Genomic DNA, 19,183 nt, shown 5'->3' with positions numbered 1-19,183 from the left:
TAAAAGTGACCACAAACTTCATAAAATGGAAACTATTTAATCAGCAGACACACACAAACGGTGTTCATTCCCCGCAATTTTAAAAGAAAAACCTTAGGAAGCAACATTTGTATATATTCTTCTTATTTCCATAGTTTGTAACATCACTGCTCTCCCAAGATTTCAATAGAAAGCCCGGCTGGAGGAGGCATTGGTGATGCCAAGTGTCAATGAAAGTTCATCTTTGTCCATAGATTAATTTTCCTTAGGGCTGATTTCACATGTTACCCATGTGGCATGATCACCACATCTACCCAGATAACTGCTTGTGTGAAGTGATGCTCACATGGTTTGAGCTTATGGCTGTAACTCCACCAGAGAAGTCCCTTCCTATAAAACAGAATGGTTTCCCTTAAATTGTCTCAGTCAACCTGAATGTTAAGGTGCTGATGTATACAAGTAGTTCATCACTCATGTGTTTGGAAGTGCAGGGCAATATGTGAATAGGCTTTCTGTTTAAGATGAATGAAAATGTCATTGGCTCCCTTTCTGTTTTGCTATTCAGACCTTTCTTAAATGAATGCAATCCAAATGGGATTTCCTGGTATTGTCACCCCTGTCTTTTTATTGTTCTTGTCAGACCAGGAATTGGTGGTTGAGGAGAAGGAAGCTTTGCAAATCACCCTTGAAGATCATATTTCGGATGTTTTGTGGGGAGAGGAGGGCCTCTTCTTAAATGTTCCAGAACAAATATTTTATTGTATCAGAACTTGCTATACTTTTTATCTAGTGCATCTCAAAATATTTCTGGGAATCAGAGTGTCAACTCCAGATGTAACCAAATACCAAAAAAGAGCCATCCATAGATGGAAGGGATTATTACTGCTTATACAGGGTGAGTCTTTCAAAAGAGGCCCTGTGGATACAGAGTACACATGTTCCACAGGGCCTCTTTTAAAAGACTCACTCTGTATATTCTGATCTGTGCAATACAGTTCACCATAGCTTGACTGAAGCAGCCCTTGAGCACTTGGCCCTAAGAATCACATAGCTTAGGCTTTGGGATATTTTTCACTATATAGCAGTATGGGGCCCTCCAGATGTTGTGGACTATGGTCGTCATCATCATTACTTACTGTTTGCCATGTTGACTGGGAGTGATGGGTGTCCAGCAACATCTGGGAAAGCTGTACTGTGTCATATCTCAAAATCAGTGTTAGAAGCTTTGATATACTGTATAAACTAATCTCCAAATGGCACCTTAAACCTAGGTTACAGTCGCCACAATGGAATATCTAGGCGCCGGGGGCTTTTTTGTTTGTGTGTTTTGCAATTGAAATCATCATCAGCATCATCATTTCTATACCGCTTTATATTTTGCAGAACAAATATCAAAGCAGTTTACAACACATTAAAACATCAACTAAAACCTTCCAGAACAAAATAAATTCAAGCTTCAAGGAAAATATTTCAAATCCTTCTCTAAGTGACATTTTCCTTTCCCCAGTCGCTAACCTGCCATCCTGAGATCTCCACATGGTGGTCACAGTTGGATCCACGTCAGTCATAAAATGTTCCTGGCTAATTTCAAACACTGCTCAAAATGATCCAGTAAAACAATTTCCCTACTTGAATGAGCTGAATTTTTATTTTAAAAAATCTCCCCATAACCCCCAAAAGTAAAATTTCAGGCAGACGTAAATTTCATGTCTCCAGATATCTACTAGTAACTATTTAATAACTTCTATGGTCTTGTAAGTGTGTAAAATAAAAAACCATTAATCAATTTTTCCACACAGGTCTTTCATACACAGTTAGGCCTTTGTGGTCATCACTAGATGAGGGTGTAAATGAGTAGAACCCCCTTCAAAAAATAAATCAGTATTAAATGTTGCAAGTGGAGTTTAAAGTAACATACAGTGTGTGTGTGTGTGTGTGTGTGTTCAGGTCTCAAAGATTTTAAATTGTATTGGTGAGTTTCTGTTTATTCTTCCTAGGTCAAAAGTGTATATTCTGAGTTTATAGCTAATGTGTTTGATTCTGTTAAGTTTGTGTATGAAACCCTGCCTTGGTTTTGTGGCACTGTTGTTTAACAATTCCTGCAAACGTGTGTGAGAGTGAAATGATGATTGTTATCATCATCATAATCAAATTTATTATCTGTCCTAATCCAGAAGATCCCAGAGCCCACTCTCCTGACCTGATAAGATCTGTAGGGAAGGAGGCAGTCTTACACATATTTGGGGTCTAGGTTGTTTAAGGCCTTACGCATTAGCATGAGCACATTGAATTGGGCACAGAAATGAACTGGTGACCAATGTCAGTGTTTTAGAACAGGGATGAAGAAGTTATATTCAATGGCAGCCCAGTGTAGAGTGTCCAAAGTCAGTCTGTCCAAAAGGGGCTGTAGCTGACAAACCATCCAGAGCTGGAAATAAGACTGTAGCTGGACTATAACTTCAGTTATCCCTGACCATTGGCCTTCTTGACTGTGACTAGTTAGAGTTGTAGTGCAAAACATAAGAAAAGCACCAGGTTGGAGAAGGCAGATACAGTCAGATTCAGCTAGGTGATACTTGAGATCTCACGTATGCAGCTTCCCATTCAGCTCAGTGGGCCTTTCATATGAAAGATGCACTGAGCTGTGTGGTTTTACTCTGACTCTACCACAGTTTGCAGTGCGATGGAGTTCTTTTATCATTATTATTATTTGTCTCCCTGCTATCCTCTCCTTTAGCCAAAGCTGGGTGGTGACGCAAGACTGAATTCTGCCCTGGAATCAGATCACCAGTTCATGACCAGTTCAGGCGGACCTTGATGCCCTTTTTAAATGGAGCACAACCACAGGGGCTTTGGATTGGAATAACAACTAACTGTTTAATTAGCAGGCCAAAAGAAATACTGTAGAATTTCTTGTGTACTATGAAATTGCCACAAGGCCTTTACCATTAAGAAATACTATAAAATTGACTTCAGTTTAATAATTTCAGACCAATGTTGTTGAGCATTTAAGAGTCTAAAGCTAGACTGAATATTGCTTTCAAGTTTAGCTTTCTCAATTTAGACTGAGAGCATTGTTTTCCATCATACATGTGCTCATCAGTAGAGAGATCATAGGATCTCATAAAAGGTCTGTTTATAGGAATTTTATGAACAATCCCATCTTTCATTACAAGTACTTTCCTTGGAGAAACATAACATTCATAGTCTTGCAGGAAGTAATCTGCACGCAAATGGCTGTAACAAATATTCTGTTGTGGCACCCAAACTGTCTTAATGGATTGCAATGAAGAGCAGTGTATTGCTTCGTTCTGATGCGCTTCTCCCATCACATGCCTGCTAGATTCATTAGTTGTTTGATCAGTCAGTCTTCAAGCATGACCACCAATTAAGTGAAATTTAGGTATCTTGTAGGGCCACCACTCATTTCTCCTCCTTTTAACTAATAGTCAGAGCCTTGTTGTACTATATTTGCAAAGATCTGAAGTGTAGATACTGGAGATTGCATAGGATTTTGTTAGCTAATTCAGTATAATTTTCTCTGTGTAATTTGTGATGGAAGCTGCTTGTGTGTTTTGGAATTAGACAGCACTGAATTGCTTTCTTTCATACTTTCAGAGTGTGTGTTTCTGTAGTAGAGATAGGCAAGAAGCCATCAGTTAGGCTGCTTAAATGTCTTCTGAGAGTTCAGCATGGACACTTGGACAGCCTAGTTCTCCTTTTCCTTCTAAGCCCTGCTCCCACCTCCTGCTCTCTGTACTAGTCCTTCAGCTTTCTCAAGAAACAAAGCATTACCTTGGGGTAGCCGTGATCAGGAGGGTACTCTGCACTTCATGTCTACCCATAGCATACAAGCTCCATAGGTTGTCTACAAACTTAAGCTCCATTTCTCACATAATGAGTTCAGTTGGCTCTTTTTAACAAATAATGAATAAAAGCTCTGTATAACTCTTTCCTTCAACCAGAGTGCTTCAACAAGGCAGCCAGACATATCATTCCGTCTCCTGCTTATGTATTCTCATTGTGGTGCATTGATTAAAAATGGGTGGTTCAAGTGCATCATGAAGTCCTTGCTGCCAAAATGCACGAATCCTGAGAAGCAAGATAATATAATGAAAATAAGATGGTTCTGTCTACCAATGGATCACGCAAATGTTTTGTGTCATTCTGGTCAACCCATCACAGCAGAGACATTGATATAGAACTGAAAACAAAACTGAATTGGCATGCCTTGGTTTATAGAATCATTTGTGCAGGATGAAGAGACTGGAGACATTATCATTACCTTGCACATAGTATGGTGTAATGAAGCAAAGTACAAGTAGGGAACTTAGGACAAGAATCAAGGGGGCTTCAGTTGGAAGATTTGATAGAAATAAGTTGTAAAAATTGAACATTAACAGGATGTACTATTGCTCATAAGACATACTTGTTGGTAAGTAATGCTGTAAAAAGCAGTATAATGGCTGTAAGTTGACAGATTTATGAAAGATGAGATCTTTCAGTGTCAAGTTGGTGGCCTCCAGATCTTTTGGAATTAGGGTATTTTTTTACTACAACTCCAGATGTCTTGGACTGCATCTGTGCTTGCTGGGGCTGTTGGGAGTTGTAGTCCAAAAAATCTGGAGAACACTAGATTAACAAAAGGCTAGTCAAAACTGGGAATCAGGAAATACTGCCTTTATTTTTAGGATGCCACTAGGTTTGTTTCATTGAGATGTTGGGCATGATGGACTGTAGCATCTCCTCTTGCACCCTTTGAGGGTAGTCCAAGATTTTCAAAATTACATCACTCCTGGTTACAGTCAGACAATTTCCAGTTCCACTTGGTAGCACATAAGTCACTGTTGCAACTGTAGGAATTGCTCATCTAAAGGATTTATTTCTACCCGGAACTATGTTGCAGCCTTCCTTATTGATAGCAACCTAGGTCTTCGTCTAAAGGAAAAATCCCATAAATTCTGTAGTAGATATATGTATAGTAGCATTCTCTCTCTTCTACTTGTGACATGCTTTCCTTTGTGTGTCTCTATAGGATCTCTCTGGTTCAATAGACGATCTGCCCATGGGTACAGAAGGAGCACTGAGTCCTGGCGTAAGCACATCAGGGATTTCTAGCAGTCAAGGAGAGCAGAGTAACCCTGCTCAGTCTCCTTTCTCTCCGCATACCTCTCCTCACTTGCCAGGCATCAGAGGACCTTCCCCTTCACCAGTTGGATCTCCTGCTAGTGTTGCTCAGTCACGCTCTGGCCCACTGTCTCCTGCTGCAGTACCAGGTAAAACTTTCTTTTTTACAGGCACAACCTTCTTAGTTTTAACAAACTGCTTATTTTAGGAAGGTGGTTAGAGTGTCTGACTGGGAGTGAGGAACCTCAGGTTCAAATCCATATTCAGCTATGTAGTCCACTGGGTGACCTTGGGTCTGTGATCTCATTATTTTGCAGCCTAACCTACCTCACAGGGTTATTGTGAGGAAGAATGGAAGTCAGGGTGGTGGTGATATAGAACAATGTAGAGGAAAGGTAGAATATCAATATTAGCAATACATTACAAATAAATATGGGGTAGAGACATGAGTTCAGAACCCATGTCCTGGGTGACTTTGGTCTACTTCATTATCTGAATGAGAATAAAAATTCTTTATCTATAAATAAAATACATTTTATTACATGCTTTCATCTTTAAGGGATAAAGCAAGCTATGAGCCAGAAATTTCTTTCTTTATAAGTGGGGTGGGGAACCTCAGGCCTGGCTGAATGCAAGCCTCTAGGAGCCTCTGTCTGGCACATGGGACTCTCCCGAGGCCACATTCTGCACTGGGCCTTCTTTGGGGCTTCCTTGAATGCTTTTGCCTGGCTGAAATGAGTTCTTCACCTATTATAATACTGCTTGCTTAACTAGATGAAGTATGTGGTGGGTATAGAAATCTGTACTTTGGGGGTAACTCTACAGAGGTAAGAGCCACATCTGTAGCTCCACCTACTTTCCCCTCTGGCCCTGCCACTTTTTGTACCACTTTCAGGTTTGTCTTTTTTGAGCTGCTTTTGTGGGGAGTGGGGTGAAATGCGGTTCTTCACCATCAAATTTTTCTTTGTTGTGCAGGTAACCAGATGCCACCTCGACCGCCTAGTGGCCAATCAGACAGCATCTTGCATCCCTCCATGAATCAGTCAACCATAACTCCCGATAGAGGTGTGTGCATGTGTGCAATGACAGTTGCGCTGTTTTGCCTGGCTTCTTGTATATAGCAAACATCTCAGTGGTTCACGGATCAGTCCTGATGCACATGCCTAGCTTTTACATGATAATCTTCCATGAAAGGTGTAACTGGTGATTTACGAATTAGAGTAGGGAATTGGGACAGTCCTTAATGTGGAATGTGAACTAGAAACATACACAATGCTTTTGTGACAAACTTAGTTTTGCCATGGTGCAGTTTGCATCATTCTCCAAATTATGCTAGATACAGACACACACACCCCCCCATACTTGTTTTCCTTTTGCCATTCCACCTCAGGTTATTGCTTACAACAGCCTTTCCCAACCTGATGCCTTCCAGATGTTGGCGATTTCCAAACTCCCATCATCATAATCATTGGTCATACAGTCTGGGGTTGATGGGAGTTGGGAGTCCAAAATAGGTGCAAAGGTGCCCAATAGTAAACTCAAATGTAACCTCTTAACTATAGTGATCAGTGGGAACAATGCAAATTTGTCATTAGCATCTGGTACAGCTGGCTGTTGCTTGTTCTGTTTATTCATTGAAATAGGGTACCATGTTTCTTTTATTTTTGCCACCCCATTCTCACTATTCTCAGTGGGTTCAGATAACTTAGCAGTCATCATAAATAACTCCTCAAAGTGACAGCTACAAAATAAGAGTGTGCTGTGCCACAGTTATCATAAGACTAGGGAATTACCATGTGAGAATTTGTCATTGAAGTTTTTAAGCTATTAATGTGAAAACCTTACCAGGCATGTCATTTATGAAGAATTTAGGATTTCCAGAACGAATTATTTTTAAAAATGTGTTTTGAACTGCATATCCTGCTTTTATAACAATATCCTTTGAAATCATTATTAATTAGGTTACATACAGAGGACTCCACAGATGCCCCAGTATAATTCCCCTCAGCCTGGGTCAGCCTTATCTCCACGTCAGTCTTCTGGAGGACAGATGCATGCTGGGATGGGACCTTACCAACAAAATTCCATGGGCAGTTATGGACCTCAGGGGGGTCAATATGGGCCTCAAGGTTAGAGTATTACACTTGTGTTTCAAATAAAATGCATGAACAGTGAACATGTGTTGTTTCTGTGGTTGGATAAAGAACACCTGCTTAAGACAATGAGATGCATGGGTAGAAAGCTTGAGCAGTCTTGTCTCTTGACCTACAAAGTGTGTGTTTACAGTTTTTCTTATGGATGTTGTTTATTGGATTAAAGTAAACAGTGGGTGTGTTCAGCCACTATTGCTGAATCTGAACTTGGGAGTGTCTAGGCATAAACTAAGTATCAACAGAAAACACTTAACAGAAGATTTTAAAAATGTGTGCTACAGTATTCATTTAGAAATTTTGGGAAATGGAGGGGGTTAAGTGTGACTTTGTCTCCACTTCATAGCCCTTAATTTTTTCATCAGTGTCCCATACTTTACTTGGCCAATACAGTTAGTTTTGGTAACCTAACTAGTCATCGTAATATTTGGATCATTATTGATTAGTCCAGCCTTTGACAATTATTAGCTGATTAACTTAGTTATGAGATCTCTGGTGGGATGATCCATGGAAAGATTCCACATAATGTGGGTACTGCTTTGTGGTTGATATTGCAATGTAGCTGTGGTGTGTGTGTGTGTGTGTGTGTGTGTGTGAGAGAGAGAGAGAGAGAGAGAGAGAGAGAGAGAGAGAAAGAAAGAAAGAAAGAAAGAAAGAAAGAAAGAAAGAAAGAAAGAACTGATGTGGAATAGATTAACATTAGGACACTATTTTGTGAAGCCAGCATTCTCCCATCTTTTATCTTCCCTTGTAATATGCAGGCTCAGGATGCAAATGCAAGAATTGCCAGGATATTCTTTAGTCTTACTGATCATGCTCCCCTTTTCTCTGTAGGTGGATATCCCAGGCAGCCAAACTACAATGCTATGCCCAATGCAAATTACCCAAGCCCAGGAATGGGAGGAACCATGAACCCAATGGGAGCAGGGAGTCAGATCCATGGTCAAACTGGTGTACCACCCTATCCTGGGCTTCCTCCAGGGAGAGGATTGAGCCATGCTGCCATGGGGAATAGGCCCTATGGACCCAACATGGCAAACATGCCTCCCCAAGTAGGGACTGGGATGTGTCCTCCACCAGGTGGCAGGAAAGCACAAGAAGCTGCTGCTGCTGCTGCTATGCATGCTGCTGCCGTCAACTCAATCCAGAATAGGTAAGCCATGGGGGACCCCTTACCTCTGAAACAGAATTTCCTAGAATATCAGCTCTTTAAAACAATACCTCTTTAAATAAGTCATAATAGACTTCCCTAAATCCAGAGTAAAATACTGTTAGTCACCCTATTTGCAATACAGAAAAGGCAAAGGCAGTCTCAGATACTGGCACTGAATTATTACCAAAACACTCCAAAACAAAGTACAGTCACAAGAATAAGGTGGAACTAAACATCTGTATTTGTATATATAATATCAAGTGTCGCAGGCCAGAGTAAAGAGATATATCTTCATCTTACAGCAGAAACTGCATAATGAAGATGCCAGACACATCTTTGTGGGGAGGAAATTCCACAATTTAGGGGCTGCCACAGATGAGCCTCTCTCACGGGATACCATCCTCCAGGCTTCTGAGGGCACAGAACTACCAAGGCGCCCCCGCCCCCTGCTGATCTTAACACCAGAGAGGGTTTGTGGGAAGGACGCATTTGGGGCCTAAGTCATGGTTAAATACCGTATTCAAGTCGGGGGGGGGGAGACAATACCCTCCTAAAGCCACTTCCTTCCTTGCTTTCTCCCTTCCCGGCCTTGGGGGAGAGGACGGGGGACTATGCATGGGGCGGGCACTGCTTTGCCATGCTCCTGGCGCTGTTTACCTCGCGCTCCTGGCTGCATTCTGGGCGGGGGTGGGGGAGGCACGCTGCGTTGCCAGTGGCCTTTCCCCTTCCCTTCCCTGCTCTCTCCCTTTCTCGCCTTGAGACTATGTGCGGAGTGGGCACCACTTTGCTGTGCTTCTAGCTGCACACTGGATCATTTTTGTAAGGTTGCGAATATAAGCCACACTTCAACTTTTCACGGTCAGAATTTGGGGGGGGGGGAGTGTGGCTTATATTCGGGCCAATATGGTACTAACATCAGACCTTAATTTGGGTCTGGAAACAAACTGACAACCAGTGGGAGTTAGGGAAGGCAGATGGGGTGGGTAGTGTCTTCTGTTGGATTATAATGGAATTCATTTTTCTGCTGTCCAACGTTACCTGGAAGAGACAATAAAATAAGTGGGGTGGGTTTCTTTCCTCTTGTATTGGGAAGGCCTCTGCTTCAGTTGCATCTGGAGCATGTATACTCAGTGAGTAATATACACAGCATTGAGAAGCTTGGGGAAGAGGGCTGTGCCAATTTTAGGCGTGTCCAGTTGACAAGTGGTCGCCAATGGGTGGGTCCTTTTCAACCTGGAAGAAGGCAAAATGAGGATGGAATGGGGTGGGGTGCACTTTAATGCATTCCACCGATGCACATGGGGGCCAGGAATGAAACCCCCACACAAAATGGTTTCCACCTGTATCTTGATGCTAAAAGAACTCAAACCTCTAAACCTTAGAAGAGCTGAACTTGCCTCAGTAGCCCAGATCTGAGTCTCACTTTTTCACCCACACAGCAAGTCAGAGATACACTAAGGAATGCCCACTATGGAGAAAGATCTCTTTAGTCTACCTGTTTGTATAGGGAATTTAATCAGGAAAAATCACATTATTAGCCAAGTGCTCGTTGGTAATGTACACAGTTGACTATTTCTAATATAGTTGTGTTGTTTTTAGGCCATCTGGTTATCCCCATATTAACCAAGGAGGAATGATGGGAACTGGGCCTCCCTATGGCCAAGGAATAAATAGCATGGCTGGCATGCTCAATCCCCAGGGCCCACCATATCCAATGGGTGGGAATATGGCCAACAATTCTGCAGGTAAGATGCTGTACCCAGTCTTTCTGCCCAAGTTCTTTGTGTTTTTGAATGGCAAGCTGAAAAACATTTTCATGTTGGTGTTTGACTCTCTAGGGATGGCTGCAAGTCCTGAGATGATGGGACTCGGGGATGTTAAACTAACACCAGCTCCCAAAATGAACAATAAGGCAGATGGAACCCCCAAAACTGAATCCAAGTCGAAGGTAAAAAAAAAGTTTTCTGTAGCTGCTGCAGATATTGGGAGGTAGTTTGTCAGCACTGGTTTTTAAAGAAATGTGAGCCTGGATTTTATTAGTGTGCATTTGACTCTATCTTATGTGATTTGGTTATGTTGAAAGTATGAGGCTTTTCTTGTTTTACCACCCACATTGTTGCTGAACAACATCATTTCCTTGTAGAGAGCTGCACTACCAACTTCATATGATTGCCAAATGAGGCATTTGTTTGTGCAAATTCAGAGAACACGTAAGCATTTATGGGGTTCTTTGAAGCTTGTTGGATTGTGCCTGGAACACACTTAGACCATGCCTGCATAATATTCTCCTTTTTAAAGTAATGTGTATTGTACCTCTTGCCTGGGGTTTACCTCCAATAAATCATGGCCCTAAGGCATGAAGAGCTCTACAGCTATACAAAGCTTTTCACTCCAAAGCACTTTATTCTATCCTTTGCTTGCATTCTGTTGCGTTAGTGGATATTCTCTGTGGAATTAAGAGTAGAGTATCTTATGCATTTAGTCTATATTTCTAGTGTGTGGAATGGCCATGCCAGGTTATGTGGGATTAGCTTTCAAAGATGCACAGAAATGTATTTCTAGTTATGGGAGTCGACAGTCTTCCCCCATGAGAGCTTTGTAGCAGTGTTTATTATAATAGCAGAAGCAACTAATCATATTTGATTAGATCTAAATGACAAGATGCTGTGCGAGAATTTTTTTAAAAAGTATTTGTGGGTGCTCGGACCCCAAGCTTCATGCATCTTCTGTGTCTTTAGGACCTGATTTATAACTTTTATTTATTTTTGTTTTTTAAAAAATGGCAAAATTTCCAATATGTCCCTCAATGCCAACCTGAATTAGTGTATAGTTCTTCTTCTGATGATGTATCATAGAGGGTGGGATTCAAAAAGAGCTATTGCAAACAGGGTTTGAAATCCTTATTAAGTGGAAACTGTAGTTACTGTTTGTGTCACCAAAACACTTTAACTGTGGTTAAGGAAGAAAGAGAGAGTTGGCTCCAGAGTAGATAAGGGGATAGGAAGCACATTGTATCTGTGGCCTGCTCATATTCTGATTTTACATCTGCGGCAGCCCAAGTAGATGTGGCCTTGGACAATTCTATGCAGGATGTCTCATTCATATTACATGTTACATTGGCACCTCAACTTTCACCAATCTGGAATAGAGATATATTTCCCTCAAGGATTATTATAACCCTTAAATGTTAATTTTGATGATAAGGGAAATGCAGTGATTTTATATTTTTCTTCTGCCAGACATTTGGTTCTTAGAGAATTAGCTTCTTCAATGTTCTACAGTAGCAACCTACTTGTAAGGTTAACAACTCTTTATATGGGATCGTAACTCAATTTGTCAATTGTATCAACCTCCTGGCAGTGGCCAGGAGGTTGTCATCCTGGTGCCAAAAAGCCTTGCAGGATTCTCCCCATACCTTTGTTATTTTTAATTGCAACAAAGTAGAGGAATAGTAAAGGAATAGTAGAGTAGTTTAATAAAGCTTTGTTCTTTTTCTCAGTCCAGATCTAACAACTACAGTAGTGCTGTTGTAGTACTAAACAAGGAGCCTCATAGTTAGTGCTTCAGAGAGTCTTCCTTGTACCCTTCAGACTTCCTCGTAGCAAAATACTGACATAGCTAAGCAAGTTAGCTTCATTGATCTTTACTAAGCTAGATAGGGTCTGTTTTCAACTCTGGCAAATAAGCCTGGTTCCTTTAAACTCAAACTGCTCTTAGACTTTGATTACCTGGTATCTCCCACAGCTTTCTGATTTAAAGACTGCAGTTCCAAGTGCTTGAGGTTGGAGCCATAAGGAAAGGGACTAATGAAAAAATTCAGTGTACATTTCACAAATAAATTTTGCTTACATTTTCTTAATGCTCAGACAATTGGGCCATTGCCTAGTCCCATTAAACGCCCCCCCCCCCAATGTTTGTTCAACTAGTCTAAAATTCACTGGGGAGAGTGATCCTCTCATATGTTGGATCAAATGAACCTTCCCTGTCTCTTAAATGAAATAATTCCCTGGGAGTGTTTTTCCTGAGTCAGCTGTTGCCTTTTCTTCTGCAGTACAATCTTCCTGCAGTAGGAGAAAAGTAAGAGAAGAACAATCTGTCTAGGTAGTGGCTAGAATGCCATATGGGTTCGACTTGAGACATCTTAGGAGCCCAAAAGGAACATTATCAAAACTGATTACCAACTTCTTTGGCTGGGAACTTGCATAGACAGCAAAGTTATCTTGAGGATTCTGACCCTGACAAAGGAAGCAACTTTGACCACTAGTTGTCTAACTTTAGTTTGTCCTAAAGTCTTCTTTCTTGCCTTTGTTTGGTGAAATGCCTTTCACTTTAACTAATGCTGATCTAAGACTTGCGACTATTTATCTGATTTGTATATTCATTTTCAACAATAGTTGTGAAAGCAGGTTACCCTTCCAGAAAAATAAAATGACAGTAATAACAATACAGTGTTGTAACAGTGACAGATTAAAAAATGGACAGCTAGTATTAAAGTAACATCTTAATAATAAAAGGCTTGCCTGAAGAGAGAGATTTTAACAGTTCATTGGTAACAGATTCCAGAGCTTGGGGGCCACCAGCAAAACAGCTGCTTGGATGGTGGCCACTAGCCTGATACATGGTGGGAGTGCAAAGAGGTATTCATCCTTACATCTCAAAGTGCATGGCAACAGGTCATGTGCTTCCAGACTTGGAAAAATCTGCATACTATCATTGATCAGTTGCTTGAAAGTTATATTAACACCCCCTTCTTTCTATTTTAAAACTCAAAGCTGTGCAAGCACTGTGTCTCACACTATTGCTGTGACATAGTGCATGTAGTTTGCTCCTCCAAAGATAAGTTGGCTAACAGAATTAGGAGACATCTGGAAGTGGGTGTTCCGTTTTTCACCCCTGATGTTTCCTACATCTCTTACTGACTCTTAACAACAGTGGAGCTTCTCTTTCTGTCTAAATCCTCACTTCTTCCCCAGGCCAGTTTGTCATTGTCAAGAGGTTTTCCTTCTGGCCTGTGTACAACTACATTCAGATAATACTGGGCTGACCTGCATCCACATTTCATGCTTTTTAACAAAGTTCTACCATCTCTATAACCTCCTGCTTCTACTACAGATCTCTTAGTTCCTTGGTTGTCTCTTTATTGAATGGTTGTGTTGCTAGTTTCTCTTCATTGACTTGTTTCCATTATTGCTTCTTTGCTCAAAGACAGAATATTTTGGGATTCTCACACAGTGTTGCTGAACTTGCTTTGACTGGTCTTTTTAACACCAGGTTGGTGTTCTTCATTACCAAGCCTTTTTGCAGTGAGAGACCAGAAATGTTAACTAGTTCCTTTACTGCCAGAAGATCTGATGTTTGTGAGAGAAGTTGGACATACCAGTGAATGTGCTTGTCTGCACCAGTCCATAGGTGCTGACCCTTCTCCTTGTTGTATGTGAACTTACAACTCAGCAGCCTGCATTTCAGGAGCATACAATATGTGTTTACTGAAGAGTGCTCTTCATAGCATCTTGATTATTCTGGGAGCTGGGTGAGGGACAACTTAAATAAGGCCATGCCTTACAATTCTGAGAAAGTTTTACTATTTGGCATACCCCTCTCTGTGGTTTATGAAAGTCACTGGTGAGTCCAGGCTTCTTCTGTGTAAGGATTCAATGAGGCTGCAGCTTTCCCAAAACTCATGTGACGTTTTGTTTGTAAATATTATCTTTCTCTTTCAACACCCATAAAGATAATGTCTGAAATTCTGCTGGAGCCCATTATATTGGCTTTTTATTTTATTGGCTATTCACTTGTTGCATAATCACTGTAACCAGCAAGACTTGAATCTAAATTATTATGTTTCATTTTTCTGGCACATTTGTACTGAAATTAAACTTTCATAGGATCTCAGCCATCTTTAGATGCACCATACTTCTGTAATCAGCTTTATTTCGTAAGTTGTAATGCTTGAACATAGTTACTAGGGTTAACACTTCTTTTACATTTGTTTCTAAGACTTGTTTTTACAGTGTTTTTGTTTGTATTTAGCATACATGCAATTTTATTTATTTAATTTTTCATGTACTGCCTTTCTGCAACCTGCCCCCTCCCCATGCAAAGTGGCTAACAAAAATAACCAAACGAACAAATTAACCAAAATCCTGTATTGGTAAACAAAGCAGCAAAGATAGTATCAGCACATCAATAACTAGCATTATAAAAAGAAAATTCAAGGCACTTTTAGTAGCCATCAAATAAAGCAGAAAATTGAGATTAATTCAAATTAAACAATGAGACTACAATAAAACAACAATAATGGAAACAGAAAGCTAATTAATATGAATTCAGAGTCATTAATCAACAAATGCATGGACGAGCAGGACAGATTTCACTTCAAGTCTAAAAGATTTAAAAAGAGGCTAGACATATATTCCTCAGGTGGAGTTGCATCATTTGGGCATAACCCTTAGCCATGGTCCACTGTCTAGTAGCAACCTGCATAACCTCTGGAGATAAGTACATCCAAGAAAGTTCGTTGATGGCTCAGCTGCTAAGCAGGTTCATATAAGAGCAGGCAGCCCTTAGGGTACCATGGTGCCAGATGATGTAGGGCTTTATAAATTAAGACCAGCCCTTTGAATTGTACCCAGAAACAAACTTGAAGACCACAAAGGTATTTGAATATGGATATAATGTGTTGATTCCAAAAGATAAAAGAAGAAGAGTTTGGAATTGATAGCCCGCTTTATCACTACCCTAAGGAGTCTCAAAACAGCTAACAATCTCTCCTTTCCCCTCCTCCCCCACAACAAACACTCTGTGAGGTGAGTGAGGCTGAGAGACTTCAGAGAAGTGTGACTAGCCCAAGGTCACCCAGGAACTACATGTGGAGGAGCGGTGATGCGAACCAGGTTCACCAGATTACAAGACTACCACTCTTAACCACTACACCACACTGGCTAGATTCATGACTAGTTAATGACCTGGCTATCATATTCTGAAATAGTTGTGAAGTTTTTAGAGAGACAGCTGTACATATAATGCACTGCAGTAATGAAACCTGGATGTTACTAAACTGCAATGTCAGTGTCATCTTTGCAGTAAAGGACCAATTTGTAATTATTGTACAACTGATGTTAACCTAGATTTCCACAATGTACTTAGACTGAAGTAGGGTGGGTGCGCCTACATCAGAATGGTGTCATTGCTTTTCTCCCTGCGTTATGTGGTGATATCCGAAGACCTACCTTTTCTCAGATTGTTTTTAAATTAATGTGTGATTCTCTACTCTGCTTCTTCCTCTCTCTTTTTTTCTCTAGAAATCCAGCTCCTCTACTACTACAAATGAAAAGATTACTAAACTATATGAGCTGGGTGGTGAGCCAGAAAGAAAGATGTGGGTAGATCGCTATTTGGCTTTCACTGAAGAGAAAGCAATGGGCATGACCAATCTTCCAGCTGTGGGCCGGAAACCCCTAGACCTGTATCGGCTCTATGTCTCTGTGAAGGAGATTGGAGGGCTGACTCAAGTGAGTTAACTTAAGCTTGTATCTGTTAAGATTCCCTTTCTCAGGTCCGTCTTACACACAACACACGTTTATCTATCTTATTAACCCTGGATGGATGCACAAGGCCACATCTAATTTATAAATTCCCTGCCCTGATAAGCAAAATTCTTGATAGGTTGATTCAGTTTTTTTATTCACATTACTACATCAGTTTGGGGTAGTAATACTACTGTTAGTGCTCCCTCCCCTCTTGAACTTGTGTTTTTATATTTGCTCCCCTAAGATGGACAATAAATTGCTTATTGCTTTTTTTTAAATCCTTTGTTATGAGGAAGGAAACTGGTGATTTGTATTTGAGTTTCCTTACTTTCCTAAACACTACTTGAGAAGGGTATCACTTTGCCTGTGGCATGCTTTAGAAAGGAGATGTGACTTGGATTTAAAAGTTGGCTCTTCTGGCTTTGTGCAGGTTAACAAAAACAAGAAATGGCGTGAGTTAGCAACCAATTTGAATGTGGGTACCTCCAGCAGTGCAGCTAGCTCTCTGAAGAAGCAGTACATCCAGTGTCTCTATGCCTTTGAGTGTAAGATTGAGCGAGGAGAAGATCCTCCCCCAGACATCTTTGCAACTGATTCAAAGAAGTCACAACCCAAAATACAGCCTCCATCTCCAGGTGAGTCAACTTTGACTTCTGAAGTGTTGAATTCATCCTGTCTTGCAATGTCTAGATCAGTGTTTCCCAACCTTGGGCCTCCAGCTGTTTTTGGACTACAACTCCCATCATCCCTAGCTAGCAAGACCAGTGGTCAGGGATGATGGGAATTGTAGTTCAAAAACAGCTGGAGGCCCAAGGTTGGGAAACACTGGTCTAGATCAGGGTCTAGTAGGCCACACCCTGTATGAATATATCACAGTTGCTCAACAGGGTCCTTATTCTACCAGAATGTGGAACTGTGGCAGTTATATATTTTTAAAAGGCATGTTTACAAATGTGATTTATCTAGTAAGCCTTTCTGCATTTGTAAAGGTGTTAGAGCATCATTGAGACCTGGAGGTGGCTTTTGCCTGCTCCAGGCAGGGTAGCTCTTTCAGATAAAGGATGGCATGTTGGGATTATACACTGATGTAGAAACAGTTGACTTTTCTTTCTGTTGTTCGCTTAAGACTTGAAAACGTCTTGCTGTATATCTCAAATTTGACACCTTGTTTTTTAGAACCCAAAAGTATGCTTTATAAGGCTGGAATGATAAATTTAGTGCTGATACATTGCAGATTTCTCATGGGTTCATGGTTTGGATCAAAAATTTTGGTATCTGATATAGAACTTGAGAAGACCTGGTTTCAACATATCATTCACTTCTTACATATAATGTTGTGTCCTTACACAGCTGCCTGTAGAATCACAACATGCTGCTCAACTGAATGGGCCAAATATGATGTGCGCTAAATGTCTTTTTTCTGTTAGTAGTCCTGTGGTACTCATTGTATCTCTGCAAACCACATAGCTGTGACTTTTCTAGCAGCCTGGGATTGTTGCAGTAAAGGGTAGGACTAGTACGAGAAAAATGGGAACCAAGACTAACAATTGGCTTAAATACACTGCTACTGCTGTATTAATGTTCTTCAACATACAGTGGTGCCCCGCAAGACGAATGCCTCGCAAGACGAAAAACCCGCTAGACGAAAGGGTTTTCCGTTTTTCGAGGCACTTCGCAAGACGAATTTCCCTATGGGCTTGCTTCGCAAGACGAAAATGTCTTGCGAGTCTTGCGATTTTTTTCGCTCCCCCCCCCCTTTTGCTAAGCCGCTAAGCTGCTTTGCCGCTAATAGCCGCTAATCCGCTAAGCCGCTAATAGGGTTGCTTCGCAAGACGAAAAAACCGCAAGACGAAGAGACTCGCGGAACGGATTCTTTTCGTCTTGCGAGGCACCACTGTACTAGCTGTCTTAATGTTTGAAGAGCTCTAATCCATATACTTGATTTTTTTTAAAAAAGACTAATATCCACTACAAATTGGGCACTGTAAAAAAAATGTTTTTCTTTCTCCCCCACCCCTTCACTGTGAAGGTAAGCACTGCTTTTTCTTAAGGCAACACTGCTGTGATTGAAGTTCTTTTGCTTTCATTTTTTACTTATGCTGACCAATCCTTGTTTCATGAAAATTTCTCAGAACTTTGATCATCTATTATACTCCTGGCCATATGTGGGGGGAGAAGGTGGGAATGTGAGCCCAAAGCTTACAGTGGCTCCTTACTGCTCAGTAAACCATGGTTTAACATGACTTGCAAGCACGGCCACTGTGTTACTATCATGGTTGTGGAAATCGATTGGGGGGGCATATTAAAGAATTGTGACAAGGCAGCACTGTATGCCTGTAGCTACATTCTGAAGTAACTTCCTTCACAGCAGCATGATGGAGAACAGTTGACACGTCAGAGGTTTTGGGGGCTGACGTATCAAATAGGAATGACATCCAGCAGCCAACCAAAAATGTATTAGGAGTTGTGTTACATAAAATCAGGTGATTTGTCCATCAAATCCAGTGTTGTCATCTCTGGCTGGCAGTGGCTTTCCAGGATGTGAGATGAGAACTTTCCCATTACCTGCTACATGATCCCTTTGACTAAAGATGTCACAGGTTGATCCTGGGACCTTTGGTCCTCAAATCTAATTGGTGCCTACAAGAGTCTTAATTTGACCTGTGAGACTGTTCCCCTCAAGCCACATCCACTCGCTCCAAACCTGGCATCGTATATGTCATGTGTGAGGTAGATAAATACTACAGAGGAACAACCAGGAGCCTTTGAATGAGCTCCTTCTTGTTCCTTGGCAAATAGGACTTGTATTCATCATATTTTAAATTGGATGCCAAATACAAGCTCTGCTGGGATTGTTTCAACATGGGAGTTCCCAAGCAGAGCCAGTCCCTGCTAAAAGTTTGGCTTAAAGTCACAATCAGCTGGTTGGCATTGACTTCAAGCCCCAATTGGATTGACTGAGATCTGTGTTTGCTGTGCAGCTTGAGTCCAAGCCTCCTTGCAAAGGAAAAATGGATCACCTAATATCATGGTGATGGCATGCCTGTCAGAGTAGTGCAGCCAGAGGTGGCAGAACTCAGGATCCAGAACTCTGACCAGATCATGTTCCTCACCCCCCTGCTGTACAATGAAGACGTACTATTCCACAAAACAATAGTCCCTCATTTGGAATCATTCTGTATATTTGAGCAGTCCAATACTGTTCGGTTGCTGAATGCACTAGCTGGGATTCAGTAAAAATATCA

At 41.1% G+C, this 19,183-nt stretch overlaps 1 protein-coding gene across 3 annotated transcripts in view; it reads left to right on the top strand.

Annotated features, from left to right (window-relative positions):
• Positions 1 to 19,183, top strand: part of ARID1A (AT-rich interaction domain 1A) — a 133,425-nt gene that overhangs the window by 101,931 nt on the left and 12,311 nt on the right. For all 3 annotated transcript variants that reach the window (XM_079985884.1, XM_079985883.1, XM_079985882.1), the window contains 8 exons: positions 5,015 to 5,255; positions 6,082 to 6,171; positions 7,068 to 7,235; positions 8,091 to 8,409; positions 10,009 to 10,154; positions 10,248 to 10,357; positions 15,711 to 15,920; positions 16,369 to 16,573. In XM_079985884.1, coding sequence (XP_079842010.1) covers positions 5,015 to 5,255; positions 6,082 to 6,171; positions 7,068 to 7,235; positions 8,091 to 8,409; positions 10,009 to 10,154; positions 10,248 to 10,357; positions 15,711 to 15,920; positions 16,369 to 16,573 — 1,489 coding nt within the window. The remainder of the gene's footprint in view (positions 1 to 5,014; positions 5,256 to 6,081; positions 6,172 to 7,067; positions 7,236 to 8,090; positions 8,410 to 10,008; positions 10,155 to 10,247; positions 10,358 to 15,710; positions 15,921 to 16,368; positions 16,574 to 19,183) is intronic.

This window comes from Podarcis cretensis (assembly GCF_951804945.1).
Source record: "Podarcis cretensis genome assembly, chromosome: 8".
NCBI classification, from domain to species: domain Eukaryota; kingdom Metazoa; phylum Chordata; class Lepidosauria; order Squamata; family Lacertidae; genus Podarcis; species Podarcis cretensis.
The sequence above is the reverse complement of the archived record's forward strand: the minus strand, read 5'-3'. Positions and strand labels throughout refer to the sequence as shown.